We start from the raw sequence: 18,218 nt of genomic DNA, 5'->3' as shown, positions 1-18,218 counted from the left end.
ATCAAGTTCCTAGAGATACCTGGGAGAATAAGGATACATGTATAAAATCAAGTGATGACTGATTCATAAAAGTATTTTCATCTTTAAAACGTATGGTAGGTCAACATATATTAGCATCTGCTTTTTATGAATTTTTTGAGGACACTAGTGAGCTAAGAAGAAAAGCTGCTTGTGCTCTGTAATAGGAGAGGAGGAACACAATGAGCTGGGGTCAGTTGAATAGGGTAGTTATGAATGTCAGACACCAAAAGTCAGGTTTCTGGGTCCTTTGTTCATTGCTAGGCTGTGGGCTTCCTGACATCCTGGAACAACAACCCTTCACTGCATCTAGGACTTCAAAAGTGTTTGCTGATGCTTTGTTAGAAAATTCCACGATGATGGAAGAATTGAGGAGTGGGCATTTATTTTCTGAGCATTGGAAACCCTAATTTATTCCTCAGCCTTCCACTTCTGTCTTTTTTGTTGTTCAGCAATTTTATTATTTGCTTTTCCAGGAAGTGCCAAACAAGACCCAGATAAGGTTGCTGAAGCCATAATTGATGCCATTGAGGACTTTGTCCAAAAAGGATCAGCCCAGTCTGTGAAAAAAGTTAAAGTTGTAATCTTTCTGCCTCAAGTACTGGATGTGTTTTATGCAAACATGAAAAAAAGAGAAGGGACTCAGATGTCTTCCCAACCGTCTGTGATAGCTAAAATTGCATGTGAGTTGTTCATTTTTACGAAATACACGTTCCAAACATTGATGTCACATGGGAAATAATCTAATCTTCCTTTTCTTTTTAGCATTTTTTGGCTTTTCAAGGCAATCTCCTCCAGAAAAGAATCCTTTGGTTTTGGAAAAGAAAACAGAATCAGCAACTTTTCAGGTGTGTGGTGAAAATGTCACGTGTGTGGAACACACTATCTCCTGGCTACAAGACCTGATTGAAAAAGAACAGTGTCCTTACACCAGTGAAGATGAGTGCATCAAAGATTTTGATGAAAAGGAGTATCAAGAGTTGAATGAGCTGCAGAAGAAGTTAAATATTACCATTTCCCTGGACCATAAGAGACCTTTAATTAAGGTTTTGGGAATTAGCAGAGATGTGATGCAGGCTAGAGATGAAATTGAGGCAATGATCAAGAGAGTTCGGTTGGCCAAAGAGGAGGAATCCCGGGCAGATTGTATCAGTGAGTTTATAGAATGGCAATATAATGACAATAACATTGTTTATTGTTTTGACAAAATGACAAATCTGAAATTAGAGGATGCAAGGAGAGAAAAGAAAGAAACAATTGATATCAAAATTAATAATTGGCCGTACACAGTGAACTTGAAAACATGCATTGCCACAAATGGAAATCTTCCCAGTGTATCTGTTCAGCGCCTCACAAAATCCAAAGGTGAGTCAAATGTTCATACTTGTCATCCACTGTTTCATACTTACTTTGGGCTTATCCCACTATTTTGTACATACATCATAATTTCAAATAGAAAAAAATAATGTAACACTAGTGAAATAAACTAGAAAATGTGGCCTCTGAGCTGAAAGAGCTTACATTATGGCCAGGAAAACCCAGAATGGATGTACCCAAGAGCCTGAAGATGACCATCTTCTTGGTAACTATAGCCAAACCTCACCTTTGTTCTCTACAGTTTATAAGCTTCCCAGAGCCAGCTGTGCCGAGGAGGTAATAGCTGCGTCAATTAGGGGAAGGAAAACCATAGGCTTAAAGGAAAAGTGATGGACCAAGGTTTTCTAGAACAGAAGGGCAAAGGGAAAAACAGAAAGGAAAGCCTGGTCAGAGGGTGGTCCTACTCTGCGTCTGACTGATAACCCAGGGAGGGTCAGGAGCCTATAGGAACTTCTCCCAGAAGTCACCACTGCCTGGAGCAAAAGGTACCTTGACACACACGACAGGAAGCAGGCTTCAGATTCTCTGACTGGATCTACTCTCCAAGAAGGGAATGCTGTCTTATGTAGGCAGCCATTCCCACCTTCGAACCAGATTAAGTCTCCCTTGAAAAACAAGTCAATTGGGTTCCATTACACTTTATTTATTTTTTGTGAGATCAGTGTGAATAGACTCCCCAGACTCTGAGCAACCTTGGGGAAGTGATAAATCACATACAATATTCTGCTTAGAGGAGAAGACAGAACTGTCCCCATAGCCTGTCACATAGCAAAATTCGCCACCCAACTGCCTCTTAAAGACGCTATGAAGAATAATGAAAAAATAGATGTGAAGTCCCTGTGGTGGGGATGCTGAGGAGTTCTGGCAAAATTCCATGCATAAACAAAACAGCAACTACTTAGAACACTGTAGGGAAATAACTTACTGTTAAATTGTGACCCTTAGAGACTGAACAGAAAATGCAGATGAGTTACACTGCACCCACAGTTCTCAAATCGGTGTATGATCCAAACTTCAGAGGCAGACACACATGCTCTGCCCCTCAGAGATGCTGATTCTGTGCATCTGTGGCTTTTTTTTTTTTGTTTAACAAGCATTCCAGTGGGTTCTGATGTAGGTTGTCTGTTGTCTACACTTTGAAAAGTGTTCTCCTAGAAAGATAAGGAACTTACTGAATGCTCAGAACTGGGAGGTAGTAAAACAAGAACACAGATACTAAATTTTCCAGAGTGTACCAGGAATGTATGAGGGTGTCCTCAAATGTCTTCTTTGCAGTTGACATCCCTGCACACTGGAGTGATATGAAGCAGAAGAATTTCTGTGTGGTGGAGCTAAAGCCTAGTGATCCTGAGTACAACACGGTGGCGACCCAATTTAATCAGACCTGCTCACACTTCAAAATAGAGAAGGTAAGCCTTCTGCTGGAATGCAGTTTCTGAATGGTGGAAATAAGTGTGGTTGTGGTCCTATATAAAATCCATTTTCTTTTTTTTTTTTTTGAGACGGAGTTTCGCTCTTGTTACCCAGGCTGGAGTGCAATGGCATGATCTCAGCTCACCACAACCTCTGCCTCCTGGGTTCAGGCAATTCTGCCTCAGCCTCCTGAGTAGCTGGGATTACAGGCACGCGCCACCGTGCCCAGCTAATTTTTTGTATTTTTTTTAGTAGAGACGGGGTTTCACCATGTTGACCAGGATGGTCTCGATCTCTTGACCTCGTGATCCACCCGCCTTGGCCTCCCAAAGTGCTGGGATTACAGGCGTGAGCCACCGCGCCCGGCCATAAAATCCATTTTTATTCACTTCCTGTAACTTTTTTTTTTTAACCCAGAATTAGACTTTTTATGGTAATTAGTAGATTCTAGATTCTACTCATGTGACCACAATTATTGAGGCATTAAGATTCTTGTGTCAGTGATTACAATATTTGATTCCAATATGATAGTAGAACACTAAAGACATATATTTACTTTGTGAAACAAGCTAATAGAAATTCAAAGATGTGGCTTTAAAATTGGATTTGACAGCTCTCTGCAGAGAGCCATGCAGAGGCTCCTGAGATCAGGACCATGTTGCTCTGCCCCACTATTCACAGGTCAACAGTGCTTCCTTGATAAAGTCAGCGATCCTTTTCTTGTTTACCATAATTACCTTGGGCCGGTGAATGTGATGATTCTTGCCTGTAGTCCCAGCTGTTGGGAGGCTGAGTTGGAAGGATTGCTTGAGTCCAGGAGTTTGTGGCCAATCTAGGTAACAGAGCAAGATCCTGCTCTCAAATAAAAATAATCAATTATTTTGGCATCTTCAATTTTTAAACATTATTGATACTGTTCTTTGAAATTATATTTTTCCTTGGCTTCTCTAGAAATATTATTATGATTCTTTTTTTCCTTGACTAATTTTCTTTTTCTTAAAAAAATTTATTTATTATACTTTAAGTTCTGGGGTACATGTGCAGATAGTGCAGGTTTGTTACATAGGTACACATGTGCCCTGGTGGTGGTTTGCTGCATCCATCACCCTGTCATCTACATTAGGTATACATTAGGCATTTTTCCTAATGCTATCTCTCTCCAATCCCCCCACTCCCTGCTATTCCTCTGCTAGCCCCTCACCCCTCAGGCCCTGTTGTGTGATGTTCTCTTCCCTGTGTCTGTGTGTTCTCATTGTTCAACACCCACTTAAGAGTAAGAACATATGGTGTTTGGTTTTCTGTTCTTGTGTCAGTTTGCTGAGAATGATGGTTTCCAGTTTCATCCATGACCCTGCAAAGGACATGAACTCATCCTTTTTTGTGGCTGCCTAGTATTCCATGGTGTATATATGTCACATTTTCTTTATCCAGTCTATCATTGATGGGCATTTGGGTTGGTTCTAAGTGTTTGCTATTGTGAACAGTGCCACAATAAACATACATGTGCATGTACCTTTATAATAGAATTATTTATAATCCTTTGGGTATATACCCAGTAATGGGATTGCTGGGTCAAATGGAATTTCTATTTCTAGATCCCTGAGGAATCTTTTCATTATGGAAGATACTCTGTTTCTCTTCCAAACTCCTAATTCTAGTTTTATGCACACAACTTATGCTTACAGGGTCTTTTGTCTCTGTATCTAACCGGGAATAATTTTTACCCTTCTTGGTTTCAACTTAGTTCAATGTTGATAATGCCCAAATCAACATTACCAACCTGGGTCTTTGACTCAAGTTCTAGAACATACTCCCAGTGGCCTAAAAAAATCTCTACTTGAGCTGGGCATGGTGGCTCACACCTTTAATCCCAGCATTTTGGGAGGCTGAGGTCAGGAGTTCAAGACCAGCCTGGCTAACATGGTGAAACCCTGTCTCTACTAAAACTACAAAATTTGGCCGGACATAGTGGCAGGTGCCTGTAATCCCAACTACTTGGGAGGTTGAGGCAGAAAAATTGCTTGAACCTGGGTGGCAGAGGTTGCAGTGAGTTGAGATTGTGCCACTGCACTCCAGCCTGGGTGACAGAGTGAGACTCTGTCTCAAAAAAAAAAAAAAAAAAAAAAAAAAAACTCCCCTTGAATATCTAACTGAAAAATCAGCTTCTCTAAAATCTAATGCATCATATGTAAGTAATTCTTTCCCTTTCCTTCATTTCTGCTTTTGGTTCTACCACTTTCTGAGTAAAGCCGGAGATCTTTGATCCACAATAACAAGTCTTCCAGTAAGACCTGTATTTTCTTTTCTTTGCAGATTTTTTCTTACTCTCTATTTGAACTGCCAGCACTCTGTTTATTCATGCAGTTAAGCACATAATTCAAAAAGATTCAAAGTGCCCTACAAAGATACAGACCATACCTTCAGATAAAGTAAATAGACAAAGAAAAATGGATAAAGACAAAAGAATGGCAGGAAAAATAAGATAATACAGAGGTACTGCTAGTTCACAAAAATGTTTAACATGAGGTTACCAATTTGTCCCTGAGCTTCCTGATAAACAAAGCAAGAAGTAAACATTCAGCTACAAGACTCATAATGTTCATAAATCAAAAAAGCCATTTGATAAGGAGGCTCACAGCTCATCACAATACTGAGACTGACTCCTGAGAGATTTCTTTTGTGAATCAAATACTGGAGAATATCCTCAACATCATCCTCACAATAAATTCAGCATCAACTTTTATACCACTGTTTTTTAAATGTAAAACTGGTTGAACAAAACCGATGCCTGATTGAATGAGAACAATTCTATGAGGCACCAAGACAGTCTGATTCAAGTACAGAGCTCTATGCTGGTCTATTTCTGAGATAACAAGTAAGTCTCACTCCAAGTACCAATTACTACTAACTGGTAGTGGCTGAATGGCACATTGTGATGAGATGCCAAGTTCAGATTGAGCAGGAATGAATGAATGTTCTGGTTGACCAGCAATATCCCCAGCAGGCCCTGTGGATGCCTACTGTGTATTGGCAGATCCTGGTCAGAGAATTGGTTTCAACACTTTTTTGCAGTGAAACCCTTTTTTTTTTTTTTCAATAAAATCTTAGGTGAAGTCCCAGTGTATGAACCTGATAAAAGCAGAGGTAGGTAGTACTTAAGGCACCTCCATGAGGACCCTAGAACTGTGAAAATAGCATGAAAAATGGGTGATCTGTCATCATTCATGACTATTATGTCTTATGATCAAGATTTTTAATATCCATAAACCTTCCACTTATATTCAACAATTTTGCCACTTTTGCTTTCTCTCCCTATTTTTGATGAAGCATTTGAAAGTAAGTTGCAGACATCATGATACTCCTGTGTTAGCAAGTATCTCCTAGAGACATTCTCCTAAATTATGACAATGCTATTACTCCATATAGAAAACTTAATATTAATTCAGTAATATCCAATACACAGTCCATATTCTAATTTCTCCAATTGTTCAAAAAAATCTCTTATAACTCCCCCTCTCCCACCCCAGTCTGAGTTCACACACTGTTTGTTCAATGTATCTCCTTTGTGTCTTCTAATATAGAATAGTATTCCTGCATTAAAAAAATTATTTTTCATGACTCTGAATTTTTTAGAGTTTATGCCAATTCTGTTGTAGAATGTATCACATGCTGGATCTGTCATGCCTTAATTTTTGTGGCAGAATCCCTGCCAGTTTTATAGATTCTAGATTGGTCTGATTCTTGATAATATCATTTATTTCTCTGTCCTCTTTATTTCTGAAAATCTGAGTTAGGTTGAAAGGTTTGAGTAAATTCAGATAAATATTTTTTTGCAAGAATGCTTTGTAGGTGACACATCATATGAGGTACCCAGATGTTAAGGCTGTCCCACTATTAATGATGCTAAGTTTGATCACTAGTTAAGTTGGTGACCACCATGTTTCTCCACTGGAATCGGTAGATCTGTGGGATTATACTTTATCATTGTATGAGTATCCTGTTCCCCAACAACCTTGTACTGATTGCTTTTCACTTCCATTGTTGATCCTTGCCTGAATCCATCATTGTACTGGAGGTTGCAGGACGGTGATCTTCTAATTCCATCATTCCTTCTATATATACATTATTTGGCGTTTTTTTTGTTTTTTTTTTTTGAGACGGAGTTTCGCTCTTGTTACCCAGGCTGGAGTGCAATGGCGTGATTGCGGCTCACCACAACCTCTACCTCCTAGGTTCAGGCAATTCTCCTGCCTCAGCCTCCCAAGTAGCTGGGATTACAGGCATGTGCCACTGTGCCCAGCTAATTTTTTGTATTTTTAGTAGGGACAGGGTTTCACCATGTTGACCAGGATAGTCTCGATCTCTTGACCTCATGATCCACCTGCCTCGGCCTCCCAAAGTGCTGGGATTACAGGCGTGAGCCACTGTGCCCGGCCCTATTTGGCATTTTTAAAAGAACAAGTATTCTTTTTTCCTGATTTTGAGAAAAATCAATATGTTATATTTAATTACATTGATTATTCTGTTAGATGTACAAATTATCCCACATTTGGCTGGCAGGAAGTTGGCTCCCATGTCTTTAAATGACACCATTAATCTTTTTTTTTTTTTTTTAATTTTTTATTGGATTATAGGTTTTGGGGTACATGAGCAGAGCATGCAAGACAGTTGCGTAGGTACACACATGGCAGTGTGCTTTGCTTTTCTTCTCCCCTTCACCCACATTTGGCATTTCTCCCCAGGCTATCCCTCCCCACCTCCCCCTCCCACTGGCCCTCCCCTTTTCCCCCCAATAGACCCCAGTGTTTAGTACTCCCCTTTCTGTGTCCATGTGTTCTCATTTTTCATCACCCACCTATGAGTGAGAATATGCGGTGTTTCATTTTCTGTTCTTGTGTCAGTTTGCTGAGGATGATGTTTTCCAGATTCATCCATGTCCCTACAAACGACACAAACTCATCATTTCTGATTGCTGCATAATATTCCATGGTGTATATGTGCCACATTTTTCCAATCCAGTCTATTATCAATGGGCATTTGGGTTGATTCCAGGTCTTTGCTATTGTAAACAGTGCTGCAATGAACATTCGTGTACATGTGTCCTTATAGTAGAACGATTTATAGTCTTTTGGATATATACCCAGTAATGGGATTGCTGGGTCAAATGGAATTTCGATTTCTAAGGCCTTGAGGAATCGCCACACTGTCTTCCACAATGGTTGAACTAATTTACACTCCCACCAACAGTGTAAAAGTGTTCCTTTTTCTCCACATCCTCTCCAACATCTGTTGTCTCCAGATTTTTTAATGATTGCCATTCTAACTGGCGTGAGATGGTATCTCAATGTGGTTTTGATTTGCATCTCTCTGATGACCAGTGACGATGAGCATTTTTTCATATGATTGTTGGCCTCATATATGTCTTCTTTCGTAAAGTGTCTGTTCATATCCTTTACCCACTTTTGAATGGGCTTGTTTGTTTTTTTCCTGTAAATCTGTTTGAGTTCTTTGTAAATTCTGGATATCAGCCCTTTGTCAGATGGGTAGACTGCGAAAATTTTTTCCCATTCTGTTGGTTGCCGATCCACTCTAGTGACTGTTTCTTTTGCCATGCAGAAGCTGTGGAGTTTCATTAGGTCCCATTTGTCTATTTTGGCTTTTGTTGCCAATGCTTTTGGTGTTTTGTTCATGAAGTCCTTGCCTACTCCTATGTCCTGGATGGTTTTGCCTAGATTTCCTTCTAGGGTTTTTATGGTGCCAGGTCTTATGTTTAAGTCTTTAATCCATCTGGAGTTAATTTTAGTGTAAGGTGTCAGGAAGGGGTCCAGTTTCTGCTTTCTGCACATGGCTAGCCAGTTTTCCCAACACCATTTGTTAAACATGGAATCCTTTCCCCATTGCTTGTTTTTGTTGGGTTTATCAAAGATTGTATAGTTGTATGTATGTTGTGTTGCCTCCGGTGCCTCTGTTTTGTTCCATTGGTCTATATCTCTGTTTTGGTACCAGTACCATGCTGTTTTGATTACTGTAGCCTTGTAGTATAGTTTGAAATCCGGTAGTGTGATGCCCCCCGCTGTGTTCTTTTTGCTTAGAATTGACTTGGCTATGCGGGCTCTCTTTTGGTTCCATATGAAGTTCATGGTGGTTTTTTCCAGTTCTGTGAAGAAAGTCAATGGTAGCTTGATGGGGATAGCGTTGATTCTGTAAATTACTTTGGGCAGTATAGCCATTTTCACGATGTTAATTCTTCCTAACCATGAACATGGAATGTTTCTCCATCTGTTTGTGTCCTCTCTGATTTCGTTGAGCAGTGGTTTGTAGTTCTCCTTGAAGAGGTCCCTTACATTCCTTGTGAGTTGTATTCCAAGGTATTTTATTCTTTTTGTAGCAATTGCGAATGGCAGTTCGCTCTTGATTTGGCTTTCTTTAAGTCTGTTATTGGTGTAGACGAATGCTTGTGATTTTTGCACATTGATTTTATATCCTGAGACTTTGCTGAAGTTGCTTATCAGTTTCAGGAGTTTTTGGGCTGAGGCGATGGGGTCTTCTAGGTATACTATCATGTCATCTGCAAATAGAGACAATTTGGCTTCCACCTTTCCTATTTGAATACCCTTTATTTCTTTTTCTTGCCTGATTGCTCTGGCTAGAACTTCCAGTACTATATTGAATAGGAGTGGTGAGAGAGGGCATCCTTGTCTAGTGCCAGATTTTAAAGGGAATGCTTCCAGTTTTTGCCCATTCAGTATGATATTGGCTGTTGGTTTGTCATAAATAGCTTTTATTACTTTGAGATACGTTCCATCGATACCGAGTTTATTGAGGGTTTTTAGCATAAAGGGCTGTTGAATTTTGTCAAATGCCTTCTCTGCGTCAATTGAGATAATCATGTGGTTTTTGTTTTTGGTTCTGACACCATTAATCTTTAAGCATTTCTTTACTTTTTGCCACAAGATTTGTCTTGCTCACCCTGTACTTTCCTTGTCTCATGCCTGGAATCAGAAATTTTTCTAAGAAGTCATGTTACCTTTTAGTGGGGAATGGTAGCAAGAAACCAAGAGTTGTATGTTCTGTGTGCTCACTGCTATTGAGATGTTGTTGCTTCCAGGGTCTTTTGTGGCTAGAGCTAAGAAAATCATAAACTCGTATTTATGTTTTTTTTTTTGAGATGAGGTTTTGCTCTGTCATCCCAGATGGAGTCTATTGGTGTGATCATAGCTTACTGCAGCCTCCAACTCCTGGGCTCAAGCAATCCTCCCCTGTCAGACTCCAGAGTAGCTGGAGTGCCACCACACCTAATTTTTTTTTTTTTGTAGAGATGGAGTCTGTGTTGTCCAGGCTGGTCTCAAACTTTTGACTTCAAAAGCGCTGAGATCCACCCACCTCAGTCTCCCAAAGTGCTAGGATTACAAGTGTGAGTCCCAGCACCCAGCCATATTCATGTTTTCAATTAAAATTTAATGTTAGCTTAAATGTTCACATTGAAGCTTAGTTTGGCTGGATATGAAATTCTGGGTTGAAAATTCTTTTCTTTAAGGATGTTAAATATTGGCCCCCCAACTCTCTTCTGGCTTATAGGGTTTCTGCTGAGAGATCTGCTGTGAGTCTGATAGGCTTCCCTTTGTGGGTAACCTGACCTTTCTCTCTGGCTACCCTTAGTATTTTCTCCTTCATTTCAACTCTGGTGAGTCTAACGATTATGTGCCTTGGGGTTGCTCTTCTTGAGGAATATATTTGTGGTGTTCTCTGTATTACCTGGAGTTGACTATTGTCCTGCCTTGCTAGGTTGGGAAAGTTTTCCTGAATAATATCCTGAAGAGTATTTTCCAGCTTGGATTCATTCTCTTTGTCGCATTCAGGTACACCTATCAAATGTAGATTAGGTCTTTTCACATAGTCCCACATTTCTTGGAGACTTTGCTCATTCCTTTTTTCTCTATTCTTGTCTTCTTGTTTGATTTCATTAAGTTGGTCTTTAACCTCTGATATCCTTTCTTCTACTTGATCAATTCAGCTGTTAAAATTTGTGCATACTTTGCGAAGTTCTCGTGTTTTGTTTTTCAACTCCGTTAATTCACTTATATTCCTCTCTATATTGTCTATTCTTGTTAGCATTTCATCAAACCTTTTTTTCAAAGTTCTTAGTTTCTTTGCATTGGGTTAGAACAAGTTCTTTTAACTCCCAGAAGTTTCTTATCATCCACCTTCTGAAGCCTACTTCTGATAATGGAACACAGTCGTTCTCCATCAGACCTTGTTCCGTTGCTGATGAGGAACTGTGATCCCCTGTAGAGGGAGAGGCATTCTGATTTTGGGTATTCTCAGCCTTTTTGGGCTGGTTTCTTCCCTTTGTTATAAATTTATCCATCTGCCGTCTTTGTAATTACCGCCTTTCTAATTAGTTTTCTAAGTGGATGTCCAATTTATTGATTCCCAGCGCTGGAATCTGAGCAACCCACTGTGCCGGCTAAAACAGCGGCATTAAGATTGATGGTGCTCTTCTGCCCAGGAATCTCTGGTCTGGTTTCCTTCTTGAGTCTGTCCTTCAATCAGCTGAATAGGTGACTCTGTCTTCCCGGAGCTCCAAACATCAGCCAAAAGGGGAACCAGTCCCATTTATTCTGCACCAAGAACTGCCATGCGGAGGCACCAGCAAAACCGCTGCACTGGCCACAAGAGTCACGGTGGTGACCCGTGGGGCTCCTCCGCTGGGAATCTCCTGGTCTGTGAGCAACAAAAATTCGTCTAAAAGTGTGGTGTCCTCTCGTTTTCTGCGCTTTCACTGGGAGCCACAATCCTGAGCTGCTAATGATCAGCCATCTTGGATTCTCTCCTTACATTTTTATTTAAGCCTTTAGGATTTTTATCCATGCTTATAAATTAAGCAAAAGAAAGGCAGAAAAGTCAGCTTGGGATGAAAAGTAAATTTCAGTTTCTCTTTTCTAAAGGTTAAAAAAATGATGCTGAAATCCTGAATAACAATTATAATTAATAAATATACACAAGAATATGCCAAGAATTCATCCCATCAGCAGTTATAATGCTGGGTAGTAACAAAGTTTGCTTATCAGTAGCACTCCTTTAATCAAGTTTTCCATTCTGAAGACTATTTTTGGCCTTCTCTTGTCTGATGAGAGAGATGACTTTGATGCAACCTTTTGAAATTTTGATCATCCACATGACATTCATCACATCCAAAACAGCACAACTAATGATCCAGGAACACTGGATTAAAAATCCAAGCCTTATGTAGGGTTCTGTTCCATACACAGAATACATGAGGCCATAAAGAGGAGGCTTTGAGGCAGTCCTCACGGTGAAGAACACTACTGTCATGAGTATTCCATCGATAACATTAGCTTTGGAAAACTTGGGATACTTCAGAGCTTCAAAGAACCACTGCTGATTCACAAAAGGGCTGGAAAGCTCTGCAAGCAGGCGAAATTCCTGACGTATGCCAGCACTCCATCTTTCAGTATAAAGTAGTATCCATACAGGGCCGCACAATGATGTATTATAAAAAATTTGTCACCAATCACTTTCCAATACAAAAGTATAATGGACAAATCAGAAATGAGGTAGCCTGAAGCAACAGCAATATTCACGTTTGCAAGTAATGGATCACCCTAGAGTGGATCAGCTTTAGTAGCCTCATCGAATAAGAAAATGTACAGGCCAAAAATACCAACCACCAAAGAATGGCATGTGGATACTACCCTTGAGTTCCATTCAATCTTCTTTTCAAAGGTAAGACTATTGAAACCTGGAGAAACTTTTGCTGAAAACCAGTAACTTACAAAGTAGAAGAGAAGCTGAAAGGTGAAAAAGCTGGTACAATTAATGCTGATGAACAATTTGTGTTGACATCCATATTTCTTCAACCCACTTGATTTGCCTAATTGTGTATGAGCTCTAAGAAGAAAGCTCTCCCTGGATGCCCAAAGGTTTACACCCACCCGCTTTAAGCTCAGACCCGGGAGGCACCGCCAGGCAAACAGGGCAGCCCGAACTGTGCAGCCCGAGAAGCGCTAGAGGAACGCAGGGCGCCCAGGCGTCGCAGGGGCTGCGGGCCCCGGGACACCATCTGCTCCCGGAGTGACGTCCTGGCCCACCAGGCGGGGACGATGCTGCGCCTGCCGCACACACCTGCCGGAGCCCGCCCTGCAGCCCGGGGCCGCCTCCCGCGTGCCGGTCGCCCACCCAGCTTCCCCGCGCCCTCGGCCACGCTAGGCCAGGGCCAGGAAGCCGTGGCGCCCTGCTCTGCGGGGCGGCCGGCCGGGAGCTGGGGAGCGGCGGAGCGACGCGAGCCCGCCCTCCTCCCCAACCCACCTCCAAACCTTATTTATTTATTTATTTATTTATATTTTTTCCTTAAAAAGAAATGGTTTAATTTCATTTTTATCTGGGGAAAAACAAATTTAGTTTAAAATGAAATTACAAACACGCTGACATGTCAAGTGTCTTTTTTTATGGTATTATGCTTATTCAAAGTGTGAAGATACAGAATCTCTATAAATTTCTGGCATCAAACATTCCCACTGCAGATAAAAACAGGTTGGTTATAAAATGTGGAATCATTAAGCATTCCGTTTTTTGCTCTTTGTTTTTAGAAGAAATATTTTGTAGAAACAGTGTAAAATAGGGTCAACTTTTGGAAATTTAATTATAAAATTTTAGAAAAAATTTTTCTTTGTAAACCAAGAAGAGTCTAATTTGACCCTGGGGAGTTCCCTGTGACGTTCAGTAGGCAGCTCGAGCTGTTTCAGAGCCCTGGGTTCTCCACAGTAGAAGCAGCCTTCTTTAGCGCTTACATTAAGACCCCAGCTTTTTCCAATGAGCCTCAATCAAAAAGTTTAACATACAGAAATATTTCTATAGTGCTTAAAAATGTAATTTTATATTAATTTGCATGATGAAAATAAATCTGTGTACCCAGTAATGCATAATGAATATGAATCATGTAAATTTGGTCATGGTATTTGAAGTTGGCTTTGGCTTTGAAGTATTTTTAAATTCATAGAAAATAAATAAAACATTTTAATAACTGATATTAATAATCAACCTCAAATTTTCTTTTTTCATTTGTTACTCAATTTTAAAAGAGAAGCCACTCTCAGTAGTATTCCAAAGTGAGTGATTGCACCTTCTATGTGAAAAAGCTGCTAAAGATCCGATTGCCATTAGCCGTTCCTAAGTGCTGAACATACTGAGAGAAACAGTTTGCAATGGACATGCTGTGTCACTGGCAGCAAATCCATCAATACCCTTTGCAGGGGCACTCCAGACCTTGTGTTTTAACAGAAAGCGGATGCGATCCGTGGTTCTCACGTGCCTTTCTGAAGAGCTCCTGCAACAGGCCAGGCTATGGTGGCCAAGTCTTGCTTGACGGTAATGGCATCGGATGGTGGTGGAGAAGGTTACTGATGTCGCTGTGTGCTTTCACAGGCTGTGCAGATCAGGGGGCTGTTCTGCCTCATACTGAAAGGACCAAGAACCCTGGCTGCCCTCAGGAATTCCAAATGACTGAAGGAACAAAGCTTCAGGGCTCTGGGTGGTGTCTCCCACTATTGAGGAGGTGGTCGGAGGCTCTGCAGCTTCATTTCGTCCAGTCCTTTCCAGTATTTAAAGTTGTTGTCAAGATGCTGTATTAAATCAGGCAGGTCTACAAAGGCGTCCTAAGCATCAAACATGTCTGTGATGAAGTAATCAATGAAAGAGATTTGGGACTTGGGGATGCTGCAGGTATTTCTGTCAAAACCTGGCATCACCACAGGTAAGTCCTGCTGCTTCTCCTCATCAGTCTGAGAAAAATATTCTTCTGAAATGCGTGCAGCCCACTCCATGCAGTACTGCAGGGGTCAGCAGGGATTGGACACATCAGCACATTTAATCAGCATTTTTAAAATTAGAGTCTGGTTCTCTGGAGTCCTAAGCATAGTATTTATGACTTCCTGATCTTTATCAGTTTCTCCATTTTCTTCTAGTGTTGCCAAGGGTTTGTTGATGCTATTGACAAATTTGTTGACATGCTCAAAGTGCTTTGTCATTTCTGTGGCTAGGACCATGTCAATAATCCCCTGGCGCAGTGTCCGATAGTCATTCCTCTCTATATTTTTAAATATATTGCATTTATCACCTCCAATGGTCAGCTGGAAGGCCAGGCTGCATGGTGGCTCTCCAGCACAGCAATGCCATTGTACAAAATGGCCAGCTCACTTCCAGCATTACACAGGAAGGAGCTGGTTCTCCCAGGGTGATCACATCATGAATGGTGGCTGCAATGAGTGCAGTGACCTCATCAACTGGATCTAAAGTTTCCTGTATCCTCTTCTTGGAGAGAAAGTAGGCAGTGGCATGAAGCACATCAGCAGCACATGTAGAATTGTAGTAGGGATTGGAAGAATGATAATTGGCTTCAATAATTTGTAACCACGATCTTAGCGTTGACTCGGAGCAGTGTAAGAACTCCCAGATTCCAAAGCGAGCAAAGATTTTGATACCAAGATAAATCAAAGGCCTATGGTGGGTGGCAGCCTCCAGTTCAAAAATATCGAAGTCCCAGTATTCTTCATTTTCCATTGCCTGTGCTCTCCGTGGTGGGACATCATCAGGGGAGATGGGAGTGATCATATTGCTTGAAACCATTTGAATGTTTTTTGTTGAAAGAACATATTCATTCCCTGATAGTCTTTGTAAACCATCAGACATTAAGCCCCCAACAAGGTCATTGGCATGAGGATCATCATCCTTAACACCAAACTGTGGTGAATATAGTTCAGTGGTTCTTAGAATTTTCAGCACACAATCTAGGGCTTCTGTCATAGGCATGGGACTGATTTCCTTGGCAGCGTTGATAATATGGATTACCTTGGTGATGGGCGCCTCAATTGTCATGGAATGTATCCGGGCCATGGGAGAGTGTCGTCTCTGGTTGGAAACTTCAGTTGCACGGGAGGCAACAGCTTGAACGTTTAGTGAACCTTTTCTCCTGTCTTCATCTTTGTCTGATTATCTGTGTGAGTGTCAGACTGAACACTTTCAGATTATTTTCTCAGCCTTATTGTTGCCATTGCACACTTGTGTCTAATTTGCACACATAGTGTCTAATTTTTCTTCCCTGTCCAATGACAGGTATTATTTTCACATTTTGTTGTGTATTATCTCCATTTTTCTTTTTGGCATAATAAATTCCTTGCCACTCCTTGCCTGTCGTGATGCATGAATTTATAGTATCGAGCAAGTCAGCCTTTTTTTCATTTATAGGCCCTTCTCTGAACTCTTTCCCTATTAATTCACCTGACTGATAGCCCATTGTTGTTTCAAGCGCAGGATTTGCATACTGTATAATGTGGTCTTCACTTGTAATTTCAATTGCATCTTCACTGTTTTCTAATGCAGTGAATACTGAGTTACAAGCCCTGAGTTTCAGTTGTGATCGCACCTCTCCAAACTCCAGCTGGCGCAGTTCATTGTAGCAGGCCATAATGTTGGGGTTTTCTTCATACCTCCTTGTAAATCCAGCAGCACTGAGGGGCATTACGGACAACTCTTCTCTAACCACCCTCCCTACTACACCAACAATAACTGTTTCCTGAGAGTTCGGATGGTCTGATAGACCTGCACAGTGCCTCTGCATCCAGCTGTCAGGATTGCTGTGGTCTATGATGATAATGTCATGATGTGTGTCCAGGAAACAGGCAAGGACAGCCTGAGCCTCCTTGGTAGCTGTACACTTAAATCCTGCTTTTTCACATGCCCTGCAGAATCCATTACATTGGTTCTCTTCTTTGGTAAGCACTAAAAGTACCTGAAGTTGATCTTGATGAAATCGCATGGTGCCAAATTGCACATCAGCTGCTGCTACCTTCTTGCCTCTGCTGTCGCTAGGCTCCGACTCCGCGAGGCCGGCGCCGCGGGTCGGGACGAGGGGGCCCGTCTTCTCGGCCGTGCTTCCGGAGAAAGACCGGGGAGGAGATTTGCGCTCTCCTTACCCGGGAGCGGCTGAGTCCAGGCCGCCCTCGCCGAGTTGCGGCGCAACCCCCGAGGGAGGTGAGCTCCCAGCCGAATGGCCCAGCTCCCGCTCCGGACGCCGCCGCCTCCCTGGCCTCGGACTCTGCCTAGCTGTGGACACCCACGCTGCTCCGCCCGCTGGGCCGCCACCCCGCGGAAAAGAGCCCCCAGGCCGAGCGCCGATGAGGGCAAGGCTAGCTTGGACGCTTTCGCTGGCCGGGGCTGAGGCGCGGGGTCCGAGGAAAGCCCCTCGGGGCGGCCGGGCCACGTCCGCCGGGGTAGGGAGCGAAGCAACTCGGCTCCAGCAGGGTCTGGGGCTGCACCATCTAGAAGTGCAAAAACGGCTGCTGGCACCCGGGAGTTGCGGGCGGTCTGATTTGGCAATTTTAAGCATTTTGAAACTGTGCAGTGCAAGTTTTAGTATCATGTTGGGACTCTCCCTCTTTTTTTTTTTTTTTTTTTCTAACATGGCATACCAGAGCTGCAGGTGACATATGTGCCTCAATTTTTCATCACCTTACCACTGGCTTTGAGTAGATTCATCAGTTAATGCCACTATTATTTGTTTTGTGAATTACGTCTTTTTTTTTTTTTTTTTTAAAAAAAAAGGAATGAAGAAGAGTAAAAAAGAGGATGAGGAAGAGAGAGAGAGAACGGGAGTGTTACTTAATTGGCCAGGCTAGAATGCAGTCTAAAAATGGGTATTGAAAACCTTCCTCATACCATCAATTGTGCTTAATAATGGCCAACCAATATTTCATTTAAACCTGTGAGTAGGTCTGATGTGGTTCTGGTAAGAGTGCATATCTTGTGTGTGTGTGTGTGTGTGTGTGTGTGTGTGTGTGTGTTTATTTTATTTTATTTATTTTTTTAGGAGGGAAGGAGGAAGGGAGGGAGGAAGGAAGGGATGAAGGAAGTAAGGAAGGGAGGAAGGGGGGAGGGAGGGAGGTAAGGGAAGGAAGGAATTCAAGCAATGAGAGACATTGCCGACCTGGATCTAGAGGTTTACAAGTTGATTTCTTTTTTTGAGAGAAGGAAAGAAAAAAAAATGAGTAAAGGAGAGAAAGAAAGAGGAAGAGAGAGAGGGAGGGTGAACGGAAATATTGCTTTATTCTGGAAAAAAAATGGGTATTAATAATGGCCAATCATGTTTCATTTAAACCTATGAGTAGGTGTGATGTGGTATTGATAAGAATGTATATTTTATGTATTTGAAGTGGAGAGCTCTATAAATATTTATTAAGTTTACTTGTTCCAGATCTGAGTTCGAGTCCTTGATATCCTTATTAATTTTCTGTCTCATTGAATCTAAGTCTCTATGTATCTGGGGGTTAGGATCGTTAGCTCTTGTTGTATTGATCCTTTTACCACTATATCTTTGTTGCTTTAAAATCTATTTT

The 18,218-nt window shown here is 41.6% G+C and overlaps 1 protein-coding gene and 1 pseudogene across 18 annotated transcripts in view; one reads left to right on the top strand and one right to left on the bottom strand.

The window, feature by feature from the left end:
* PARP14 (poly(ADP-ribose) polymerase family member 14) overlaps positions 1-18,218 on the top strand; it is a 121,916-nt gene that overhangs the window by 36,661 nt on the left and 67,037 nt on the right. For 11 of the 18 annotated variants that reach the window (XM_078351977.1, XM_078351978.1, XM_035274030.3 and 8 more), the window contains 3 exons: positions 495-701; positions 784-1,383; positions 2,671-2,804. In XM_078351977.1, the coding sequence (XP_078208103.1) occupies positions 495-701; positions 784-1,383; positions 2,671-2,804 (941 nt within the window). Of the gene's footprint in view, positions 1-494; positions 702-783; positions 1,384-2,670; positions 2,805-5,121; positions 5,309-11,245; positions 11,417-11,756; positions 13,855-14,253; positions 14,582-18,218 lie in introns of those variants that run through there. The other 7 variants (XR_013527595.1, XR_013527594.1, XM_078351982.1 and 4 more) reach the window with 5 other exon arrangements.
* LOC103788368 (high affinity cAMP-specific and IBMX-insensitive 3',5'-cyclic phosphodiesterase 8A-like) lies at positions 14,373-16,794 on the bottom strand (annotated as a pseudogene).

Source organism: Callithrix jacchus, chromosome 15, assembly GCF_049354715.1.
Source record: "Callithrix jacchus isolate 240 chromosome 15, calJac240_pri, whole genome shotgun sequence".
In the NCBI taxonomy this organism is placed as follows: Eukaryota; Metazoa; Chordata; class Mammalia; order Primates; family Cebidae; genus Callithrix; species Callithrix jacchus.
The sequence above is the reverse complement of the archived record's forward strand: the minus strand, read 5'-3'. Positions and strand labels throughout refer to the sequence as shown.